The 20060-nt window shown below is 53.6% G+C and overlaps 1 protein-coding gene across 6 annotated transcripts in view; it reads left to right on the top strand.

Annotated features, from left to right (window-relative positions):
• The window catches only part of KIAA1614 (KIAA1614 ortholog), a 44973-nt gene that overhangs the window by 9222 nt on the left and 15691 nt on the right, over positions 1 to 20060 (top strand). For 5 of the 6 annotated variants that reach the window (XM_045165673.1, XM_045165674.1, XM_045165677.1 and 2 more), the window contains 2 exons: positions 6528 to 6671; positions 16743 to 18229. In XM_045165673.1, the coding sequence (XP_045021608.1) occupies positions 6528 to 6671; positions 16743 to 18229 (1631 nt within the window). The remainder of the gene's footprint in view (positions 1 to 6527; positions 6672 to 16742; positions 18230 to 20060) is intronic. The other variant, XM_045165678.1, reaches the window with a different exon arrangement.

The following is a 20060-nucleotide window of genomic DNA, read 5'->3' as shown; positions in this document are numbered from 1 at the left end:
TGGGAATTTAGATTTTGGAGAAGGGAATGGCAAACCACTTCAGTATTCTTGCCTTGAGAACCCCATGAACAGTATGAAAAGGCAAAATGATAGGATACTGAAAGAGGAACTCCCCAGGTCAGACTCTGATGCTGGGAGGGATTGGGGGCAGGAGGAGAAGGGGACGACAGAGGATGAGATGGCTGGATGGCATCACTGACTCGATGGACGTGAGTCTCAGTGAACTCCGGGAGTTGGTGATGGACAGGGATGCCTGGCGTGCTGCGATTCATGGGGTCGCAAAGAGTCGGACACGACTGAGCGACTGAACTGAACTGAACTGAAGGTAGGAGGAACTGGAGAGACATTTTCTGTCTCTCTCCTCTTGACAAGATTCGGAGTGTCAAGGGCTTTCCTCCAGTTTTTCTTTGTGTCTGTGTATCTGAGCCAGTGGGCTTCCCTGGCGGCTCAGATGATAAAGAATCCGCCTGCAATGTGGGAGACCCGGGCTCAATTCCTGGAGCAGGAAGTTTGCCTGGAGAAGGGAATGGCTACCCACTCCAGCATTCTTGCCTGGAGAATCCCATGGACAGAGGAGTCCATGGAGGTCACAAAAAGTCAGACACGACTGAGCGACTAACACACCCACACCTGAGTTGGTGGGCAGGATGGGGAATGGCCGGGTGTATGCAGGATGGTCAGGGGCTCAGCTAGTCTTGGTTACACCCTTTCCTAGGTGTCTCCTCTGATATACCTGCAGCCCTGTGACTCCTGAGGGTCTCATCCTCACCTCCAGGATTCCTCATGACCCCCTGAGTCTAGGGAACCGGAAAGTCCAGAAGCTGGCTGGGGAGCCAGAATGACCTGCAGACCCCCTTCCCAGGCTACCGGGTACGAGGCCACGGTGCATGGCAGCGTCCCAGCACTGCCAGGAGACGGGGTCCTCCTACCAGGGAGGGTGTGGGGTGGCAGGAGGGAGTCCTGGGCGCGAGCGTGAGAGAAGCAGCTCCTGCTCCTCCCAGGAGTCGCAGGGCTGCAGGCATACCTGAGGGCACCCCCAGGTTCAAGGTGTAATGAAGACTAGCTGAGCCCCTACCTGTCCTGCGTACTTACCCCCTGTCATTCCCCATCCTTCCCCCTGACTCAGATATACAGACACGAAGGAGAACTCGAGGAAACCCCTTGCCACTCTCAAACCTGCAAAGACTAAAACTAAAAAGAAGAAAATTACATTTAGCCACTCACCAGTGTTCCCAACTACCCACACACTCCTGAAGCATCTAGGGTTCTGAGTCCCCGTGGAGAAGGAAGGATGCTGTCCCTGCAAGCCCTCCCTCACAGCGCGTGTCACCTGCAACTTTCCTCCACATCATTGTCACATTCATACACCCCACACGTGAAAATCTCATTGGTCCCAATCTTTATGAATAGAGGGGCTCAGGAAAGTTAATTTGCTCAAGATCATTCATCTGTGAGGAGCTGGGCTGAAATTCAAGAGGAAGCCTTCCTCCATGGTCTTCAGAGGGGAATAGGCCACTGTCTCCCTACCTGGGGGTGTCTTGGTCACCTGCCTCCACCCATGCGGTGCTGACCAAGGGGACAGACAGCCCACAGGAATTTGTTCTCCTTTTCCTTCTTCAAGAAGGCAAGGACAGAACCACTTTGCTCTCCCTAAGGAGTCAATGACCTGGGGAAGCTCTGCACACCCTCACACACATCTTTTCAAAGGGGTTCAATGCGGTGTATCCCACGCAGCCATCCGTTTTTATTTATTTGTTTTATTTTGTTGACGTATAGTTGATTTACGGTGTTGGGTTGCTTTCTTGGGTACAGCAGAGTGATTGTTATACGTATACGTATATTCTTTTTCATTTTCTCTTTCATTATAATTTATCATAGGACATTGAATGCAGTTCCCTTTGCTACACAGTAGGAACTTATTGTTTATCCTTTCTATATACGGTTGTTTGCATCTGCTGATCCCAAACTCCCAGTCCCTCCCTCCCCCTGCCACCTGCTCTTTTAGGACCACAGGTCTGTTCTTGTGTCTGTAACTCTGTTTCTCTTTTGTAGGTAGGTTCATTTGTGTCACGTTTTAGACTTCACATGTAAGTTATATTATAGGGGGGTATTTGTTTTTTCTTTCTGACTTATCTCAGTGTGATAATCTCTAGGTCCATCCTTGTTGCTGCAAATGGCATGATTTCTTTCTTTTTTATGGCTGAGTAGTATTCCATTGTATATACGTACTCCATCTTCTCTTTCTGTTCCTCTGTTGATGGATGTTTAGTTTGCTTCCATGTCTTGGCTGTTGTAAATAGTGTTGCAATGAACAGAGGGGTGCACGTTATCTTTTCAAATTATAGTTTTCTCTGGATATGTGCCATTCTTAAGGATGCCAGTCCTCCTTCTATTTCGAGAGGTGCCCATTTATTTTCTGGGTAGCAGCTTCCTTCTGCTACCAGATAGCCTCCTCCAGCTCCCTGTTCGATGGACATTGCCTTTTCTGTTGAGCCCTGTGCAGGGCTCCAAAGGTCTAGAACAAAACCCACCAAGCCCTCTCTAGCTTCAAAATAGTCTCTCGCTTCTGAACATGCCTTTGTGTGACATCCCCAAGATGACAGGGGATCTCTTTGGCAGGTGCTTTTAGTTCTCGTTCAGGGATTCCATCTTAAGCTCAGCAAGGGGGTGAGAGGAACTTAACAAAATAATGGTGCAAATAATAAAAGCAGCGATGATAATAGATGCTGATATTGATTGACTCTCATCAAGTGCCTGGCTCTGTGCTCAGGTCTTCTGAGGGGATCGGTCTCACTTAACAACTGAGCCCTTTTTTAGGAGAAGAGGAAGCCGAACCTTAACCCCTAAGTAAGCTACCAGGGTGACACAGCTAGGAAGTGGCAGCCCAGGATGAGAGGCCGGGCGGCCTGTCCCAGTGGGCATGAATTTGAGCAGACTCTGGGAGATAGTGCGGGACAGGGAAGCCTGGCGTGCTGCGGTCCATGGGGTTTCAGAGTTAGACAGAACTTGGTGATGGACCAACAACAGGCTGTCCCGGAAACACACTTCTAACCTTCACTGTAGGGTTTGTTCTGTCCATGTCCTGCAGCCCTGGGAAGCAGGCGTCTATAACAGTGAGCCCACAGACCCCTGCCCACATGGAACACGTGGTCCAGAATAGGTTCCGAGCCCACTGCTGCCCTCACTCGGGGGGCTGCGCACAGTGTGACAGTAAGGGCACTCTATTCGTGGCCATCTGAAAGCTCTCTAATGTGCAAAAATGGCACAGTTGCTAGGCAGAAAGGTGAAGATGTGTTTTGGTCACAATAGATGTTCCTTCTCCTTGCTGCATCCTGGACTCTGGGAAATATCAGATTCCTTTCCATCCCAAATTGTTTCCCTAATTCATGTTCTTAGGATGAAAGGGTTAAAGCCAGACTGGCTGGAGCTTATTATTTTAATCCAGGATTATGATGGCTGCAGAAGGAGGCTGCTCTGTCTCCCTGACCTCTCTGACTGGGAGGAAATGGTGGTTGTCCTGACTGGAGATCTTGAGCTGGCTATGCCTGGCTGGGAGGGGAGCTGCAGGCAGGGCTCAGCTGGCCTCTCTACCAGGAAGCGGGGCTTAGATGGAGAGACCAGAGTGGGAGGGGCTTTCCCGCTGCTCTTTGTCCTGGGGTCAGCTTAGGACGCTGTGGTTGGAAGGGCAGCTGGAAGGGCCAGGATACTCACGTGGATCTCCCGTTGTCCCCCACAATTAGCTCTTTTAGGTGTTGCTGCTTCTTGAGGGCCAAGCATCTGTGAGCCCCCTAGGAGAGGACCTCAAGTTTCCCCACCTGGCCTTGTGGTACTTCAGACTTCCTGGCTTAAGACGTAGGTTCATGAGATAGCAACGTGGATTCTCTCTCTGTACAACTCCAGCTGTTTACAGACGGGGAAACTGAGGCCCGGGGGAAGCACTCAGCCTCTTTGACCCTGTGCCCCACCCGCTGAGCTCACGAGCCCTAGGTGTGCGAGCTCTCACGCAGTGACAACAGCTGTCTGTGCTCAGGTGGAAAGTCTTTGCCGAGCCACACAGGGACCGCCCCAGCCCTGCCAGACGATCTGCAGAGGGACCGTGGGAGTGGGGACCTTGGGCTGTAGTCACGATGGGAAGGAGTTGGCTCCAGGGCTGTGGTCACATGACAGTGGAGGGTCTGCCTCAGATAACGGAGTCTGAACCTGTCTGGCTGGCTGGGTCAGTGGCCTCGGGTGGACCAGGACAATCCAGCGAAGTTGGGGGGTGGCGAGGTGGGTGTGAGAATAGGACAGGTTCATGGGGCTGCACCTGCTTGCCCCCTGCCACTGGGGAGAAAGACCCCTTTCCAGCCACAGGGCTGTCAGGCCTGCCCACTCCAGAGCGCACCATGACCAAGAGCCAGCTGCCCTCCTGACCTTGGCCGCGGTCTGTGAAGGTGGCTGCCTCTGTCCTCCCTGCTCAGTTTGTTCCTGCATGGATGCCTCCAGGCACCTCCAAAAAACCCTGCTTTTCTAATCAGTGGAGAAACCAGCTTTGTCTGCCAGAAACCAAAGCAGGGCAGCTGATGAAAAGGAAAAAAAATAAATAACAGCTCCAAGTAGAGGGAGCAGAAAGAAAAAAACAGCAAAGCTGGAAAATGGCTTCGAAACCTGGGGCGAGGCTGTTCCTGACAGCATCTGGCCAGCTGCCTGGAGCCCTCCCGGCTGCCCACCAGGTCTTGTGACAAATGCCCTCCGACAGCCGGGCGGCCACAGCTGTCACCGGAAGGCTCTGAGCGCATGGGCTGGCAGCCAGAGGCCCGTGGCTGCAGAGGCGTCGCTCCAGGCTGGTAACCTCATTATCTCTGCTGGCGGAGCCGGAGCCCCAGGGAGCACAGCTGCTCTCAGCGGTGCGTTGGAGGCCCTGCCTGCTCGGGAAGCTGTGCAGAGGGCTGCCTCGCCTCACAGGGCAGCGGGCCTTGAGAGCTCACTCTTCATTCTCTCCTGGAAGCCCTCCTGGTTCCAGAACCATGCCTGGGCCCTGCCAGGGTCCATAGGCACAGATGGTGCCTTTATTCTGGCAGTTCTTAGTTTTAATCTTGGCCCCAAAGCAGGATTAGGTGCAAATAATGGGAAAATAAAAAGAAAGAAAGAAAGAAAAAAATCATAGACTGCCCAGTGCTCGTCCAAGGTTGTCCCAAGGAGGCCTCAGGGTTGGGCCATTTTCCACTCACATCTCTATCATCCGTCACCTAGGAAACGACTTGGTACCGTCCCCCGTCAAGACGAGGCCCCTTTCTCCAGGTGACATATGGGCTGGGGAAGGCCCGGGATTTGGCTGTCTGCAGACTGAGATGCAGGCCAGCCTGAGCCTCTAGCCGCCCAAGTCCTCCTTCTGCAGACCCTCCCTGGTGGGGACAGCCCAGCGTATGTGACAGTGAGGAAGGACAAGGGCAGCTGCAGGGGGTGCAGACATCACATCAGAGAGTGAGTCTGGCTTCAGCCACATGCCGGCTCAGCCTGCTCTGGGACCCCGGGGCGGGAAGGAGCAGGAGGATGCAGCAAGGATGCTGGAGGCAGTGGAGCTGGCTGTCGTCTGCTCTGCTTCACTTGATGTTCGACCTTGAGTGACACGTCACATGTTCCTCTCTGCTCAGGAACACCCTCACCTGTCAGGCAGAGAGCGCACCTGCCCCCAGGCCCGCCTGGCTGCAGAGAGGGCCCTCCGGTCAGCGGGAGACTGTGGGGCGGCTGTTATCCCCGCGACCTGCCGCTGTGTCACCGGGAGATGGCTTTGAAAAAAGGCTGCTGTCACTTTCGGCAGCTCTGGACTGGCTGGGGAGGCAGCACAACTGGGAGGTGGTGAGGGCTGCTGGAAGCAGACCCTCGTTATGATGAGGAGTGAGCCATTTGCTAACTTGGTGTGGGTCCAGCTTAGTTCCTCTCGGCCCTGACCTGATGTCTGTTGGGTTAGGATTGGAACTGAGGCCAGAAATCACCAGGACTTATAAAAATGTCATTCTCTCAGAGGAGCAGAGTGGTGATGGGCAGGGCCCTGATGCCTTGTGTCTGCGGTGAGAGCTCAGGACGGTGCGCTGTGAGCTTGAGTGGGTGTGTGTGGGTGCCGAGAGACAGAAGGAGAGAGGGAGGTGATGCGTGTAGAGACCATCTGGCTGGGCACAGGCCCAGCCCAGCAGCCCTGGGCTCTTTCCTTCCCCTCCTCCCAGATAACTCCTGCTGTCTGCCCAGGGAAGAACAATGGAGTAATCTGGAGACTCCCCTACCCTTTTCTAGATCCTCCTGGGGTCTCTGCCTCCGGTCTCTGAGCAGCTGTCCAGGGTGGGCCAGTCCCTTCCAGAGTCAGCAGGCCCCCGGCCCCAGGCCCCAGGCCCCAGGCTGGTGCCCTCCCATGTGGGAGCTGGCCAAGGAAGGCTTCCATGCAGGGCTGTTTCTGGCACAGCCATGCTTGACACTGTTAAAGCCCTCCTAATCCATGTTATTTTCTTCTAATCCCTCCCCCCACCCGCTCTGGCCCACATGCCCCCCTGCAGGACCTTCGGTCCCAAGCCGCAGCCCGTGCTGAGCCCCAGGCATGAAGAAGCCAAGCATCTGCTGCAGAGAGCCCGCATGAAGGCCAGGACCCGGCCTGTCCGTGCCAGCCACGACATCGTGCCCACCCTTGCCCTGTGCAGCCGGTGAGTGGGGCCCGGGCCAGGCCGGCCGGTATGGGCTGCGGCAGGAGAAGAGATGGGATCCAGCCAAAATGCCAGCGCTCACTCCTCCCTGCTTGTCCGTGTGGGAGCTTTTCCCGTGTCAGGCATCGCTTTCATGCTTTTAGTCAGTTAGTACGTCTTCGCTGAGAGCCTACTGATGGCATATTAGGGAACATAACCCGAGTCTCCCTGGGGGAGACAGTCTCCAGGGAGAAAGACAAGCAGGTGGGTCAGTACAGTTCTGTGGACTGTGGTGTGGAGAGGAAAGACGTGTGTGTAGGGCTGGAAGTCTACTGTAACTCCACCTGGAAAGGAAGGGGAGGCTTGGAGGAGGTGGCTTCTAAGCTGGAGCTTGAAGGAGAAACAGATATTTACTGGGCAGCTGAGGGAGGCAGGGGTGAGCATCCCCGGGCAGAAACTGAACAGAAGCAGTATTCTCAGGAGTTGGGCCAGACGGCCCAGTGGAGGCAGTCTTGGAGGCCTCCAGGACTGATGGGCAATTTGGAAGCCTCCTGTAATAGCTAGGAGCCACCAAAGGATTTCAAGCAACTGGGTAGCACCGTCACCTTTGCATTCCAGCAAAGCTGCTTTGGCTGCAGGGACGGTTGGATCTGGGGGACTAGGGGGACAGTGTGTGGTGATGGGAGGAGAGGGTGGAGATGCAAGGTTGCCCAGAGCCAGAGCAACAGGCTTAATGAGGCAGCAGAGAAGTGGTTAAGACTGGAAGTGGACCGCTGAGTTCTGGCTCTGCCACTTCCGAGCTGTGTGCTCTTGGGGAAGCCCCTGTGCCTTGGTTTGCTCCTCTGCACAATGGGAATTATACCAGACCCTGTCTTTCAGGGTTATTGTGAGGGTTCTGTGAGTTCATAGAAAGTGTTTAGAACAGCCCCTGGCATGTAGTGACTATCCTACAAGTGTTACCTCTGACTGAATCATGGAACCAACTGGATGAGGGGAGCCTGAGAAGGGGGGCATCCAGGATGGAGCCCAGGGTTCTGACTTGGTGTCTGGAGGTTCAGTGAACCCTCGGTGCAGTATTAAGCCTGGGAGGGACTGTCCATGGAACACCCACTGGAGATGCTTATCAGGCAGTTGGATACAGGAGCTGAGGAGGAGGACAGAGGTCAGACTGCAGATGTAGACATCATCCCGATCTCACAGTGGTGGGGCCATGAGGGAGGTGAGCTCGTCAGGGATGGAGAGATGAGAAAAGGACAAGTTCAAGGACGTTCAGCACTCCACACAGGTAGATGCACCTTGCATGACATCCCATCCCCATCTCTGCGCCTGTTCCGTGTACTGCGCGCCCTAAGGAATCACTTACAGGTGGAGCTGGAGGGTGCCCCTGACCTGCAGTGAGGCTGCCAGCTCAGGTCCAAATGCCCCAGGCCCCAGCAGGACCATCTGTGGCTGACCAGGCCTGTGGCTTCTTTGACGCAGTGGGTACTAGAGGGAGCGAGGATTCTTGGCGGAACTGGACGCCATGCTCTTTGACGGGGATGCTGAGCTGGCTTATTAAAGGCTGAGGACCTTCCGGACACCTTTGAGACTGACTTCAGCAAGAGCAGAGGGCTTCGGCTTGCTTCTGGGTCAGTGTCATGGTGACCTCTAGGGGAGGGGCTCAGGAGACCCTAAATCCTGGTGAGAGGTCCCCAACTGGCTCCCCTTTTATCTCTGCATTTTGTGCCTTGTTTCTTCTGGCTGGAGGACACTAATTAGGAATGGCAGTGCCTCCTTTGAAGCATCCTGACTGTTCTTCTCTGCATGTGTATGTGGCCCAGAGCCTTAGACTTCCATGGAGCCCTCCTGTTCCACTTTCTTCAGGTACTAAGGTTGAGTTGGGTAGCTGCAAAACAGGCAAGATTCTTGAGAGTCCCTTGGACTGCAAGGAGATCAAACCAGTCAATCCTAAAGGAAATCAACCCTGAATATTCATTGGAAGGACTGATGCTGAAGCTAAAGCTCCAATAATTTGACCACCTAATGCGAAGAGCAGATTCAAAGACCCTAATGCTGGGAAAGATTGAAGGCAGGAGGAGAAGGGGGCAACAGAGGATGAGATGGTTGGATGGCATCACTGACTCAATAACATAAGTTTGAGCAAACTCTGAGAGATGGTGAAGGACAGGGAGGCCTGGAGTGCTGCATTCCATGGGGTCACAGAGCATCAGACATGACTGAGCGACTGAACGATAACAAAAATCTGCAAAGGAGACTGGATGATGTAAATGTACCTTGGGACACTTCCTCTTCCCCAAATCTCATCAACAGCTCACGACAACCCCAGCCACTAACCTTAAAGTAGGTTCCCTCTCACCAGGCTCTTCTCCAGCAGTAGAAATGCAATTGAAATGCAAGGTGACCCACTTTAGCAGCTGCTGTGTCCAGAAAAGAATTACTTTGACTTGGCAGCACTGGTAAATCCTCAGAGGGTATAGCTGAAAAATCAACGCCAGATGGCTTGCTGCAGATGCTTCTAAAGGTTACGCTTGTCAGATCACCCTGGAGAGCCATGCTGAGCTAACGTGGCGATGCCACACAGGCCTGGGGCCTCATTAGATGCAGGAGTCCCTCCTCCACCCCCTCCAACCCCCGAGCCCAGAGACATCACTTGTTCCAAAGAGCAGCCTGATGAAAGCTGACGGAAGAGCGGGACAGACAGGCACAGCAGCCCCCAGAAGGTCTTCTTTATCTCAGGTCTAGCTGGAGATGGCTGGGGCCATCCTGAACAGACAGGCTTTTGCAGGAGGTGAAGAGGGGGCCAGCCGCAGCTGCATTTTCTGGAAGCGAATCAGTGTAGAAATGGAGAGCTCTTGGAAGTGCAAGCTCTTGCTACTGGGGAGACAGGCGCGCCTGGGTTGGTGTTCCTGATCCCAGGAGGGCAGAGCACACCCACCAGAGGCAGGGCCTGGGAGGGGATGCCGTAAGTGCTGGCGTCCTGTGTCAGGGGCCGGGTCGGGCTGCCTGGAGCTTGTGTGGCTAGGACAGCACTGTGGTAGAGGGGCCTCCGCACAGAGGCCACTGGGCACCAGCGTCTGAGCAGACAGGATCCTCTCGGAGAGGGATGGTTGTGGAGGCGTCAGTAGTGCCTCATGTTGACAAGGTTGCTGTTTGCTTGCTGCTGGAGTGCCTTATTCGCTCTGCCCTCGTCCCTAAGACCTTTGCCATACCTTTATGCCCTGGTCCCAGCACAGCTGGTGGGGACCTCTGGGATTCAGTAACTGAGTTGAAGGTATGTGACTGGGGCTTCCCAGGTAGTGCTAGTGGTAAAGGATCTGCCTGCCAATGCAGGAGACGCAAGAGACATGGGTTTGCTCCTTGGGTTGGGAAGATTCCCTGGAGAAGGAAATGGCACCCCACTCTAGTATTCTGGCTTGGAAAATTCCACGGACAGAGGAGCCTGGTGGGCTACAGTCCATGGGGTCGCAAAGAGTCGGACATGACTGAGCAATCACGCAGCAGCATACCTCATGGGATTAAGCTGTTCTGCATCTCTCCATTTCTTCTTCTTAATGAAGGCGGTATTTGAGAATTTTTTTTGGGCGTGCTGCTGTATAGCATGTGGGATTTTGGTTCCCTGACCAGAATTGGAACATACGCCCCAACCCCTGAATTGGAAGCACAATCTTCATCATTGGACCACCAGGGAAGCCCCTCCATTTCTTCTTTTAGAACAAAAATATGATTTCTAACTTTGGCACGAATTCCAGGATGACTGAGTTCACCAGCTTGACTGTAAAGTCTAAGGTCGTTGATGTGGCTGAGAGGACCTGGAGTTCCTTCTTAGATTAGGAATATACCACCTCTACAACTGAGTGTTTTTCCTCTTAGAAAGTATAGCCCATATGCTGTCAGCAGAGCAGGGCCTTGCCCCCGGGGCCTGGTGTCGGGTGTTGTATCTAAGCTGGCATGCTGAGCGTCTGGCGGGCCTCTCCTGCACTGGGCAGGCCTGGCAAACCAGGGCACCCTGCCCGTGCAGCAGGGGCAGAGCTGCTCAGCGGGGCTGCTCTTGTTTCTAGAGGGTGAGATGGTGCTGTTTCTCTGGCTAGAGCCTTCCTTTCTGGGTAGGAATGCTCTGGACACCTGACCCAGGAGCCCCACACTGCCAGTGAGCCCACCAGAGGGATTGTCTCACCGTGCCTTCTCAGGTCCTGTCAGGCTCAAGAGATGCAGCTGCAGATGGGGTCCTTATCCTGGGCGCCAAGGGCTGCAGCCCCTCACAGTCACTTCAAGAGAACGGTCGCCAGAAGGGGGGTCAGAGGCACTTCCCGGCCATGCTGAGACGAGCAGAGAGAGACACTGCACCTCCTCACCAGGGGTGATTCTACCCAGGAGCTTTACATCTCAGCCACACAGCCCTCTCCAAAGGCAGGCCCACAGTGACTCTGGGGGGCCCTAGGCACTCTGGCCTTCGTGACTTCTTCCTCCATACTACCTGTGTGCGTGTTCAGTCGTGTCTGGTGCTTTGCGACCCCATGGACTGTAGCCCACTAGGCTCCTCTGTCCATGGGATTTCCCAGGCAAGAATACCCGAGTGTGTTGCCATTTCTTTTTCGAGGGGATCTTCCCGACCCAGGGATCAAACCCATGTCTCTTGGATCTCCTGCACTGGCAGGCAGATTCTTTACCACTCAGCCACCTGGGAAGCCCTTTCCCCATAAACAAAGTTAAAATTTAAATTTTATGACCATGCTGGCTAAAAGGTAAATATATTAATATTATATCTGAGAATGTTTTCTTTGACTTAAAAGTGTATTTATGTATTCTCTTTTGACTTTAAAAGAAGCTAAAACATTTTTATGGGCCCCAGGAGAATTGTGGTTCCCAGGTACCGTGGCTATTGTGCCTGATGGAAAAGATGGCCCTTTTTGCATGTGGATTCTAGGAAACAGGATGACTGACTGTGTCAGAATCTGCTTAGATCTCAAAGCAGGCAGGTCCACTTGCTTAGCAGTGGTTCTTTTTTTTTTTTTTAAATCATCCTGGAGCAGCGCCAATTGGGGAAAATGCTGGAGTCGGGGTTGGTGGCAGGTGGGCAGGCTGCCCCTGCCCGCCGCATCCAGGGCAGTGTAACCACCTAGGGAACACCTAGCGTCAGGCTTCAGGGGGGCCCCAGAACTCGCACCGTGGCACTTCTCAGCGTCCTTGGTTTAGGAAGTACTCACCCACTCCTTGGAGAAGGAAATGGCAACCCACTCCAGTGTTCTTGCCTGGAGAATTCCAGGGACGGGGGACCCTGGTGGGCTGCCGTCTATGGGGTCGCACAGAGTCGGACACGACTGAAGCGACTTAGCAGCAGTGGCAGCAGCACCCACTCCTTGGTGTGAAGTGGGGGCTAAGGTACAATGCAGTGTGACACAGCAGGACCTTGGCTGTAGCTTTATTGTGCTGGCTCAGCATTCATGGCTGGGTGAGCACCAGCCCCTCTCTTGGTGTGACCAGAGGCCCCAGGTCCAAGATTTGAGGTTGTAGTGAGCTGACATGGCACAAGTGAGGGAATAAGCTCTCAGCTGTAGCTGTTTCCTATGGAGCTTTGCAGGGAATCAGTCTTGGACAATTTAACTCTGACATCTCAGGCAACCCCAGGACCCCCAAGGGTAGCATCTATGTGCCATACTCCACGCCATCTGTGATCCAGACCATACTACCCATCAGGGTCTTGAGATTAGTCAGCAGCCTGGCTGTCGAGGCACCCAGGAAGGGGATGAATTGGAATGGTCAGGATACCCTCAGGGCCCAGGTGAGCACATGTCCACCTGAGTAAGGCAGGCAAGGCCATTTATGCATACAGAAAGCACAGCCTGGAAGGATGTACTGTCCAGACTAGTCAATGCCATGTATAGTTAAGGAAGTCAACCAGTTCAGTGGCCACTCTCCCCACTGGTTGGCATATTTTAACAGTAATTGTTAAGCATGGATGGTTTCTTCCTGCCATTGTCTGACCTTTTAAAAAAATTTTTATTGGAGTATAATTGCTTTATAGTGTTGTGTTAACAAAGTGGATCAGCTATATGTATACTATATCTCCTCCCACCGCGCCCCCATCCCACCCCTCTAGGTCATCACAGAGCACCAAGTTGAACCCCTTGTGCTATACAGCGGCTTCCCACTAGCGACCTGACCCGTGCTGTGTCCACATTGAACTCCTTTCCTTTTAATTGCAAACCACACCTGTCTTTCTGTTGGGTAGCTGTAAATTTGGTGAAGAAGGAACTCATGCGAAGGCAGCCTTTTTGAGAGCACTGACATCTTTCCTCCAGAATCGCTGAAGCATCCAGTTAGAGGAAGGATAAGAAAATCAGCCAATCACTCACATATGTTTCATTTGTAATAAGTTGTTGGAGTATCAAGACAAGCTTGAACGAGTTGTGCTAGGAGGAGGGTATAGTTAGGGAAGCCTTGGTAAGTGCCTTTGAGGACTAAAAGCAGTAACAACACATAAAGTATGCCAGCATAGATAACTGCATGGGTACTGATCCCGGTAATTCAAAAGTAGTTCAGTTCAGTTCAGTCACTCAGTCTTGTCCGACTCTTTATGACCCCATGGACTGCACCTTGCCAGGCTTCTCTGTCCATCACCAACTCCTGGAGCTTGCTCAAACTCATGTCCATCAAGTCAGTGATGCCATCCAACCATCTCATCCTCTGTTGTCCCCGTCTTCTCCCGCCCTCAATCTTTCCCAGCATCAGGGTATTTTCAAATGAGACAGTTCTTGGCATCAAGTGGCCAAAGTATTGGAATTTCAGATTCAGCATCACTCCTTCCACTGAATATTCAGGACTCATTTCCTTTAGGATGGATTGGTTGGATCTCCTTGCAGTCCGAGGGACTCTTAAGTCTTCTCCAACACCACAGTTCAAAAGCATCAATTCTTCGCTGCTCAGCTTTCTTCACAGTCCAACTCTCACATCCATACAAGACTACTGGGAAAACCATAGCTTTGACTAGAGACAGCCTTTGTTGGGAAAGTAATGTCTCAGCTTTTTAATATGCTGTCTAGGTTTATTATAGCTTTTGTTCCAACAAGCAAGCATCTTTTAATTTCATGGCTGCAGTCACCATCTGCAGTGATTTTGGAGCCCAAGAAAATAAAGTCTCTCAATGTTTCCACTGTTTCCCCATCTATTTGCCATGAAGTGATGGGACCGGATGCCATGATCTTAGTTTTTTGGATGTTGAGTTTTAAGCCAACTTTTTCACTCTCCTCTTTCACTTTCATCAAGAGCCTCTTTAGTTCCTCTTTGCTTTCTGTCATAAGGATGGCGTCATCGGCATATCTGAGGTTATTGATATTTCTCCCTACAATCTTGATTCCAGCTTATGCTTCATCCAGTCTGGCATTTTGCATGATGTACTCTGCATGTAAGTTAAATAAGTAGTGTGACGATATACAGCCTTGACGTACTCCTTCCCCAATTTGGAACCAGTCCGTTGTTTCATGTCTGGTTCTAACTGTTGCTTCTTGACCTGCATACAGGTTTCACAGGAGGCAGGTAAGGTGGTCTGGTATTCCCATCTCTTTAAGAATTTTCCAGTTTGTTGTGATCCACACCGTCAAAGGCTTTAGCGTAGTCAGTGAAACAGAAGTTAGATGTTTTTCTGGAATTCTTTTGCTTTTTATGATGATCCAACGGATGTTGACAATTTGATCTCTGGTTCCTCTGCCTTTTCTGAATCCAGCTTGAACATCTGGAATTTCTCAGTTCACATACTGTTGAAGCCTAGCTTGGAGAATTTTGAGCATTACTTTGCCAGCATATAAGAGGACATAGCAGGAAAGAAGTAACAGGTCTCTAAAATCCAAGCCCCTGTCTCCAGTCAGAACCTGACCATGACGATGGTCAAAGACTAGTTCCGTATTCATGGCTCCTTCTAAGAGAGAAAAACTCCCTGCAGCTTGCCTTTGCCAGCTGTTCAGGTGCTGGTCCGTCGGGAAACTGGTCTTGTGTGCCCTCTCCTTCGTGGAAACAAGTAGGGGTCACTTGGTCGTGCTAGTCCCTTCCAACCCTGACGTCTCCTGAGTCTTTGATGACAAATGGGTGGCATGGGTAGTCAGAGGAGGAGACAGCATCAAGCTGTATCAGTCAGGGTTCTCCAGAGAATGAACCAACATAATGTGTGCTTATAGAGAGAGAAAATTTTATTCTAAAAAATTGGCTCATGGTACCTAGGAAACTTGGTAAGTCCAAATTCTGCAGAGTAGGTTGGCTGGCTTGAGACCCAGGCAAGAGTTGCTACTCAAATCCAAAGGCAGTCAGCGGGCAGAAGTCCTTCTTGCTCAGGGAAGAGCAGTCTTTGTTCTATTCAGACCTTCAACTGATTAGATGAGGTCCACCATACCATGATCAACTTTGTTTGAAGTCTACCAGTTTAAGGCGGCTTCCCTGGTAGCTCAGCTGGTAAAGAATCTGTCTATAATGCAGGAGACTTCAGTTCGATTCCTGGGTCAGGAAGATCCCTGCGTGAAGGAATAGTCTACCCACTCTAGTATTCTTGGGCTTCCCTTGTGGTTCAGACGGTAATGAATCCACCTGCAATGCAGGAGACCTGGGTTTGATCCCTAGGTTGGGAAGATCCCCCTGGAGAAGGAAATGCTAAACCACTCTAGTATTCATGCCTGGAGAATTCCATGGACGGAAGAGCCTGGCGGCTGCAGTCCATTAAGTCACAAAGAGTTGGACACAGGTGATGACTAAGCACAGCACAGTTTAAATGTTAATCTTATCCAAAAAAAAAAACCTTCACAAAAACATCAAGATCCTGGGCACCATGGCCCAGCCAAGCTGACACATAAAATTAAACATTACACATGGCATCTATACACAGGTATGATATAATGACTGGTAATCAAAGGCACACAGGTTAAGAAGAAAGAGTCTAGGAAACAGTGGCAGGGGAGTTGCATAAGATAAATGGGGTGAGAAGCCTGGGGGCCTTGCAAGTGGGCCACAGCTGGAAAGGAAGGCAGAGAGGAATGTGGAAGGCCTGTGTCTTGACCCCAAAGACTGAGAACTTGATCCTGTGCCCTCTTGAGAGATGATACAATGAAGCTGAGATCCAGGAGGACCAATGAATAGGAGGCCACTGCAGGGGTCCAGGGTGAGTGATAAAAGCAGGAAAGGATGTGAGTCCCAGCTGCTCATCAGTAGATGGGTGGCGAGGTGCTGCTGGGAAAGGCAGGGAGAAGCATGGTCCTTACTTAGGTGGCCTCTGGTGGACAAGGGCCTGTAGGGTCCATTTACACAGGAATCTGAAACTCACCTGGCTCCGGGGGGCCTGGTATGAGATTTGTGCAGGTGTTTTCCTGATCTGAGCAGGACTTGACCACCAGCTACAGTGTCTCTCGGAGCAAAGGCTGACGACAGAATGTGAGGACTCTTCCTAGCCTAGTCATTGTTGTCACAGTGTTTTGGGACAGAGCGTGTGAGAGGGGCTGGGGAGGGGCAGATACAGGAGGCAGCGCTGGAACAGACGAGATGGCGAGACCAAAGAGAAACACTAGTGTTACTCTGTCTAAATTTTGTCCCAGCAAGATGCTTAGGAACCCTGAGTGAATCCGGAGGGGAGGAATGCTTAGAAACTCGACGGCAGGTCCCACATGGTCTCCATGGAAACATCTGCTCTTCCCATTAGACCTTTATAACTAATGCAGGACTGCCACAATTCATCACAGTTCACCAGATGCCCGTGATGGCCAGACTGACTTCTAAACACACACCAGAACTTCAGTATTATCCTTTCCTACAGTCCTGCGGTTAACAGCGTTTCATCTTAACTCAGACGGAGGCAGGCAACAGAGGCAAAGCCGAAAGTAGAGAAGGTCGTATTCGTTTTGTTCAGCACTGTGTTCAGGATGGGGATGGGCCTGTAAGCTTTTCTGCTTTGCTGCTGGACTCCTGAGGAACCTGATTTGGGCAACTTTGGGTTGTAGTTTTGCCTGAGCGCTGTGCAGGACCGGGCCCCAGGGTGGACGGGTTAGCGCCCAGGGAGGAGGCTTGTACCTTCCTCTCCTCCTCCTGCTCATGACCTCTCTCCTCCTGCCTGCCCATCAGAGATGGGCGGAAAAGCCCAGCCCTGGACCCGAGGATGACCATTGCCTGCCGAGACAACCTCCAGAATGGGAACACGAGCGACTCCTCCAGCGGGGAGTCCAGCAGCGGGCAGTGGCCGAAGCGGGGCACCTCCCCGTCCCACGTCCGCTTTGAGGATGAGTCTGCCCGGGACGCTGAGTCCCGCTACCTGGAGCGGCTGCAGCAACGTCAGCGGCAGGTGCTCAGCATGGCGGACCAGGGCCCCCTGCGCTCCAAGCCCGACCTCGCGGACTACATCCAGGCGGGCTGCCGGCGCCGGGACGCGGGCGCGGGCGCTCTGCACCCTTTGCTGGGTGGGCTGCAGCCCGGGGGCCTCTCGGCGCCGCCGCCCGCTGGGGGCAGCGAGAGGAGGTGCCGAGCCTGTGGCCACTGCATCGCCCCCGACCCGAGGGTCCTCCGGGAGCGCGACCCCGCCTGCGGGAGGGAGGGGGCGTCGGCGCAGCCCCTCAGCTCTCAGGGCCTGAGCGTCCCGCTCCGGCTCCTCTCCGCCGGCGAGCCCCGGCTCCACACCGAGTGGATCCGGGAGACGCACATCGGGGAGCAGGCGCTTCCAGAGGAGGCGGACTCGGCCCTGGACAGCACCGACACCTCCGACAGCTGCCGGACCGACAGTGAGGAGGCCGGGACCTCTCAGCCCAGCAAGACCCGCCTGCGGGCCTCCAGGCCTCGGGGAGGCCACAGGTGGTTGCGCAAGGCTGAGATGGAGCCGCCCGGGAGCCCTCAGGCCTCACACGACCTGCCTGGGCTGGAGCTCCTGGAGGTGTCAGATGAGGTGACAGAAGGCGCGGGCCAGACGACGGCAGGGGCTCTGCTCCCCAGAGAAGATGCTTTGTCTAAGCCTCCTGTCCAGGACTTGAAGAGGGCTTTCCCCGGGTCCCCGTGGCAGTCTGGACCAGGGCTGGAAAATCACTGGGCTCACCCCAGGGATTTTCGGACAGCCTATACCATTGCCTCTCCCATGAAGCTGGGGTCCTCGGGGCCAGGCAGACAAGGCCCGGTTATAGAAAGCCAGGAGTCTCTGGGAACTGACTGCCCGCAACAGAGCCGCACAGAGCTCTCTGCCCACCACCAGGCCCGACAGCCGACTGCTTCCCTCTGCCCTGACAGCTGGGTGCCAACCCCTCCCTCTTCAAAGAAAACCACCTCACCCGTGTCTCACAGGAAGGCAGCCCTGGCTGGGTTTCGCAGGCTGGGCAACCAGGGAGGGCCCATGGACAGCCCCCTGCCTGCTTCCAGAAGCGCAGTTCCCAGGACCTGTGAGCTCACCTCGCCACAGCCACAGCCCCACAGTCCCCACAGCAGGCACCCCCTGCGGGCCCTGTCCACCAACAACTGCAACAGCAGCATGCCCCAGGGGCTGCAGGAGCCCTGGGAAGGAGCCATCCTCGTGGGGGAGACAGGTGCCCGAAGCCAGGAGCCCGCAGCACCGCTGGAGGACCGCAGAGATGGTAAGGGATGGCCCGGGGGCTAGGGTGGTGCTAGCCCAGAGATCACAGGCTGGGTTTGTGGCCCACCAGGCACTTAACTGTTCATCTTAATAGATGACAGAGCTGTGCATTGCTCCTAGCAGCTCCCAGAGCCTGGCAGATGTTGGGGAAGTTGGCAGGGTCTGTGAGTGGGTGCAGGATTCGACATCAGCCTGGAGGCAGATTAGCCAACTCCTCCTGGGGAGGCGGTGGTAGGGATGCTAAAGGAGCTCCAAGCTCTGTGGCTGTGGGAGGCCTGGGCTTTGAGGGAATTTTACTACCAACAGAGCAGAAAGAGGCAGCAGCTCCAGGATTTACTACTTGCTTAGAGCAGCAAATGCCAGATAATCCCACAGCTAAGGTCCCTCCCCTTCAACATCATCACTTCATACACTCATTCATTCATTACAGTTTGAGCACCCGTTACAGGCCAGGCACCATCCTAGGCCCTGCAGGGGATGCATAAGTTAATTAATTCAGCAGGAGTCTACCCCCTGAGACCCTTGGCGGCCAAGCAGGTGTGTTGTCCAGATGACACAGTGATCAGTAAGCAGAGCTCCTACAAGGAGTGCTGGGGTTGTTCTCTGGTGCTCGAGCCCTCCTAGAGCCCCAAGCCTACTGGGCACACTGGTAGGTTTCAGCAGGCAAGGCTGCTGAAGGCCAGAGGGTGTCCCCTCTGCCCTTGGAAGGGGTCCTCATGTCGTGGGCAAATCGTGAACTTCCCTGATGCTGTGATCTGAGGTGAGCAACTCGGCCACCCACTCTTAGGCAGAGGTAGCAGCCTTGCCTTCACGTGCCCGCGGCTCTGGCAGCCCTGGTGCTGTGATGGCTCGGGAGGAATCCAGGGCTTGGGAACAGTGAGGGGGGAGAGGCCAGAGAGGTGACAGGCCGTGCTGACCTTACGGAGGATGCTGGTGCCCAGTGCCCGCCCCACCTCGGGGGTGCCACCACCCCTCCACTGCATATGGGGAGCCAACGCTGCCCTATCCCTCTGGTACTCACAGGAAGCTTGAGGAAGCAGGCCCCACCCTGAGTTCCCGCCTGCCCTGTGCTCAAGTGTGGTTTTCCTCCCTTGGGTGGGCTCTAGGCTGGCTGCTCCTACCCACTTCCTGTGGGGCTCTTATTTTGAGAGTTGCTGACCTTTCTGGCCAGCCTGGCTTTCACCTGCTGGAGCAGAGGGCCAGGTGAGGCTCCTCCTCTCATTCACCATGAGGTCCTGGGCTCTTCACATCACCCCTCTGTCTCCAGTTCTCCCCTCTAACCTGAGGATATCATTAGAACCCATCTCCTAGGAGCTCAGGCAATCATCCCCGTAGAGGGTTTAACTCTTGCCTAGCATATCACAGATGCTCTAGGCGTGGTGGCTGTCGTTTAGCTGTTAGACTTCACAGCCAACCAGATTGTGGGTCTTGTCCCAGGAACACAAATCCCCTCCTCCCCCCCCCCCACCCGCTGCCATAGATGTCCCTCTCTTTTCTTTCATTGGAGGAAAATCGATTTACAATGTTGTGTTGGATTCTTCCATTGTTGTTGTTGGTTTAGTCGCTAAGTTGTGTCTGATTCTTTTGCGACCCCATGGACTGTAACCCACCAGGCTTCTCTGTCCATGGGATTCTCCAGGCAAGAATGCTAGAGTGGGTTGCCCTGCCCTCCTCCAGGGGATCTTCCTGTCCCGAGGATGGAACCCGTGTCTCCTGCATTGCCAGTGGATTCTTTATCGCTGAGTTACCAGGGAAGCCCTTGGTTTCTGCCATACAGCTGTGCAAATCAGCCATAATTATACATATATCCCCTTCCTCTTGAGCCTCCTCCA

Source organism: Bubalus bubalis, chromosome 5 (assembly GCF_019923935.1).
Source record: "Bubalus bubalis isolate 160015118507 breed Murrah chromosome 5, NDDB_SH_1, whole genome shotgun sequence".
Taxonomy (NCBI): Eukaryota; Metazoa; Chordata; class Mammalia; order Artiodactyla; family Bovidae; genus Bubalus; species Bubalus bubalis.
The sequence above is the reverse complement of the archived record's forward strand: the minus strand, read 5'-3'. Positions and strand labels throughout refer to the sequence as shown.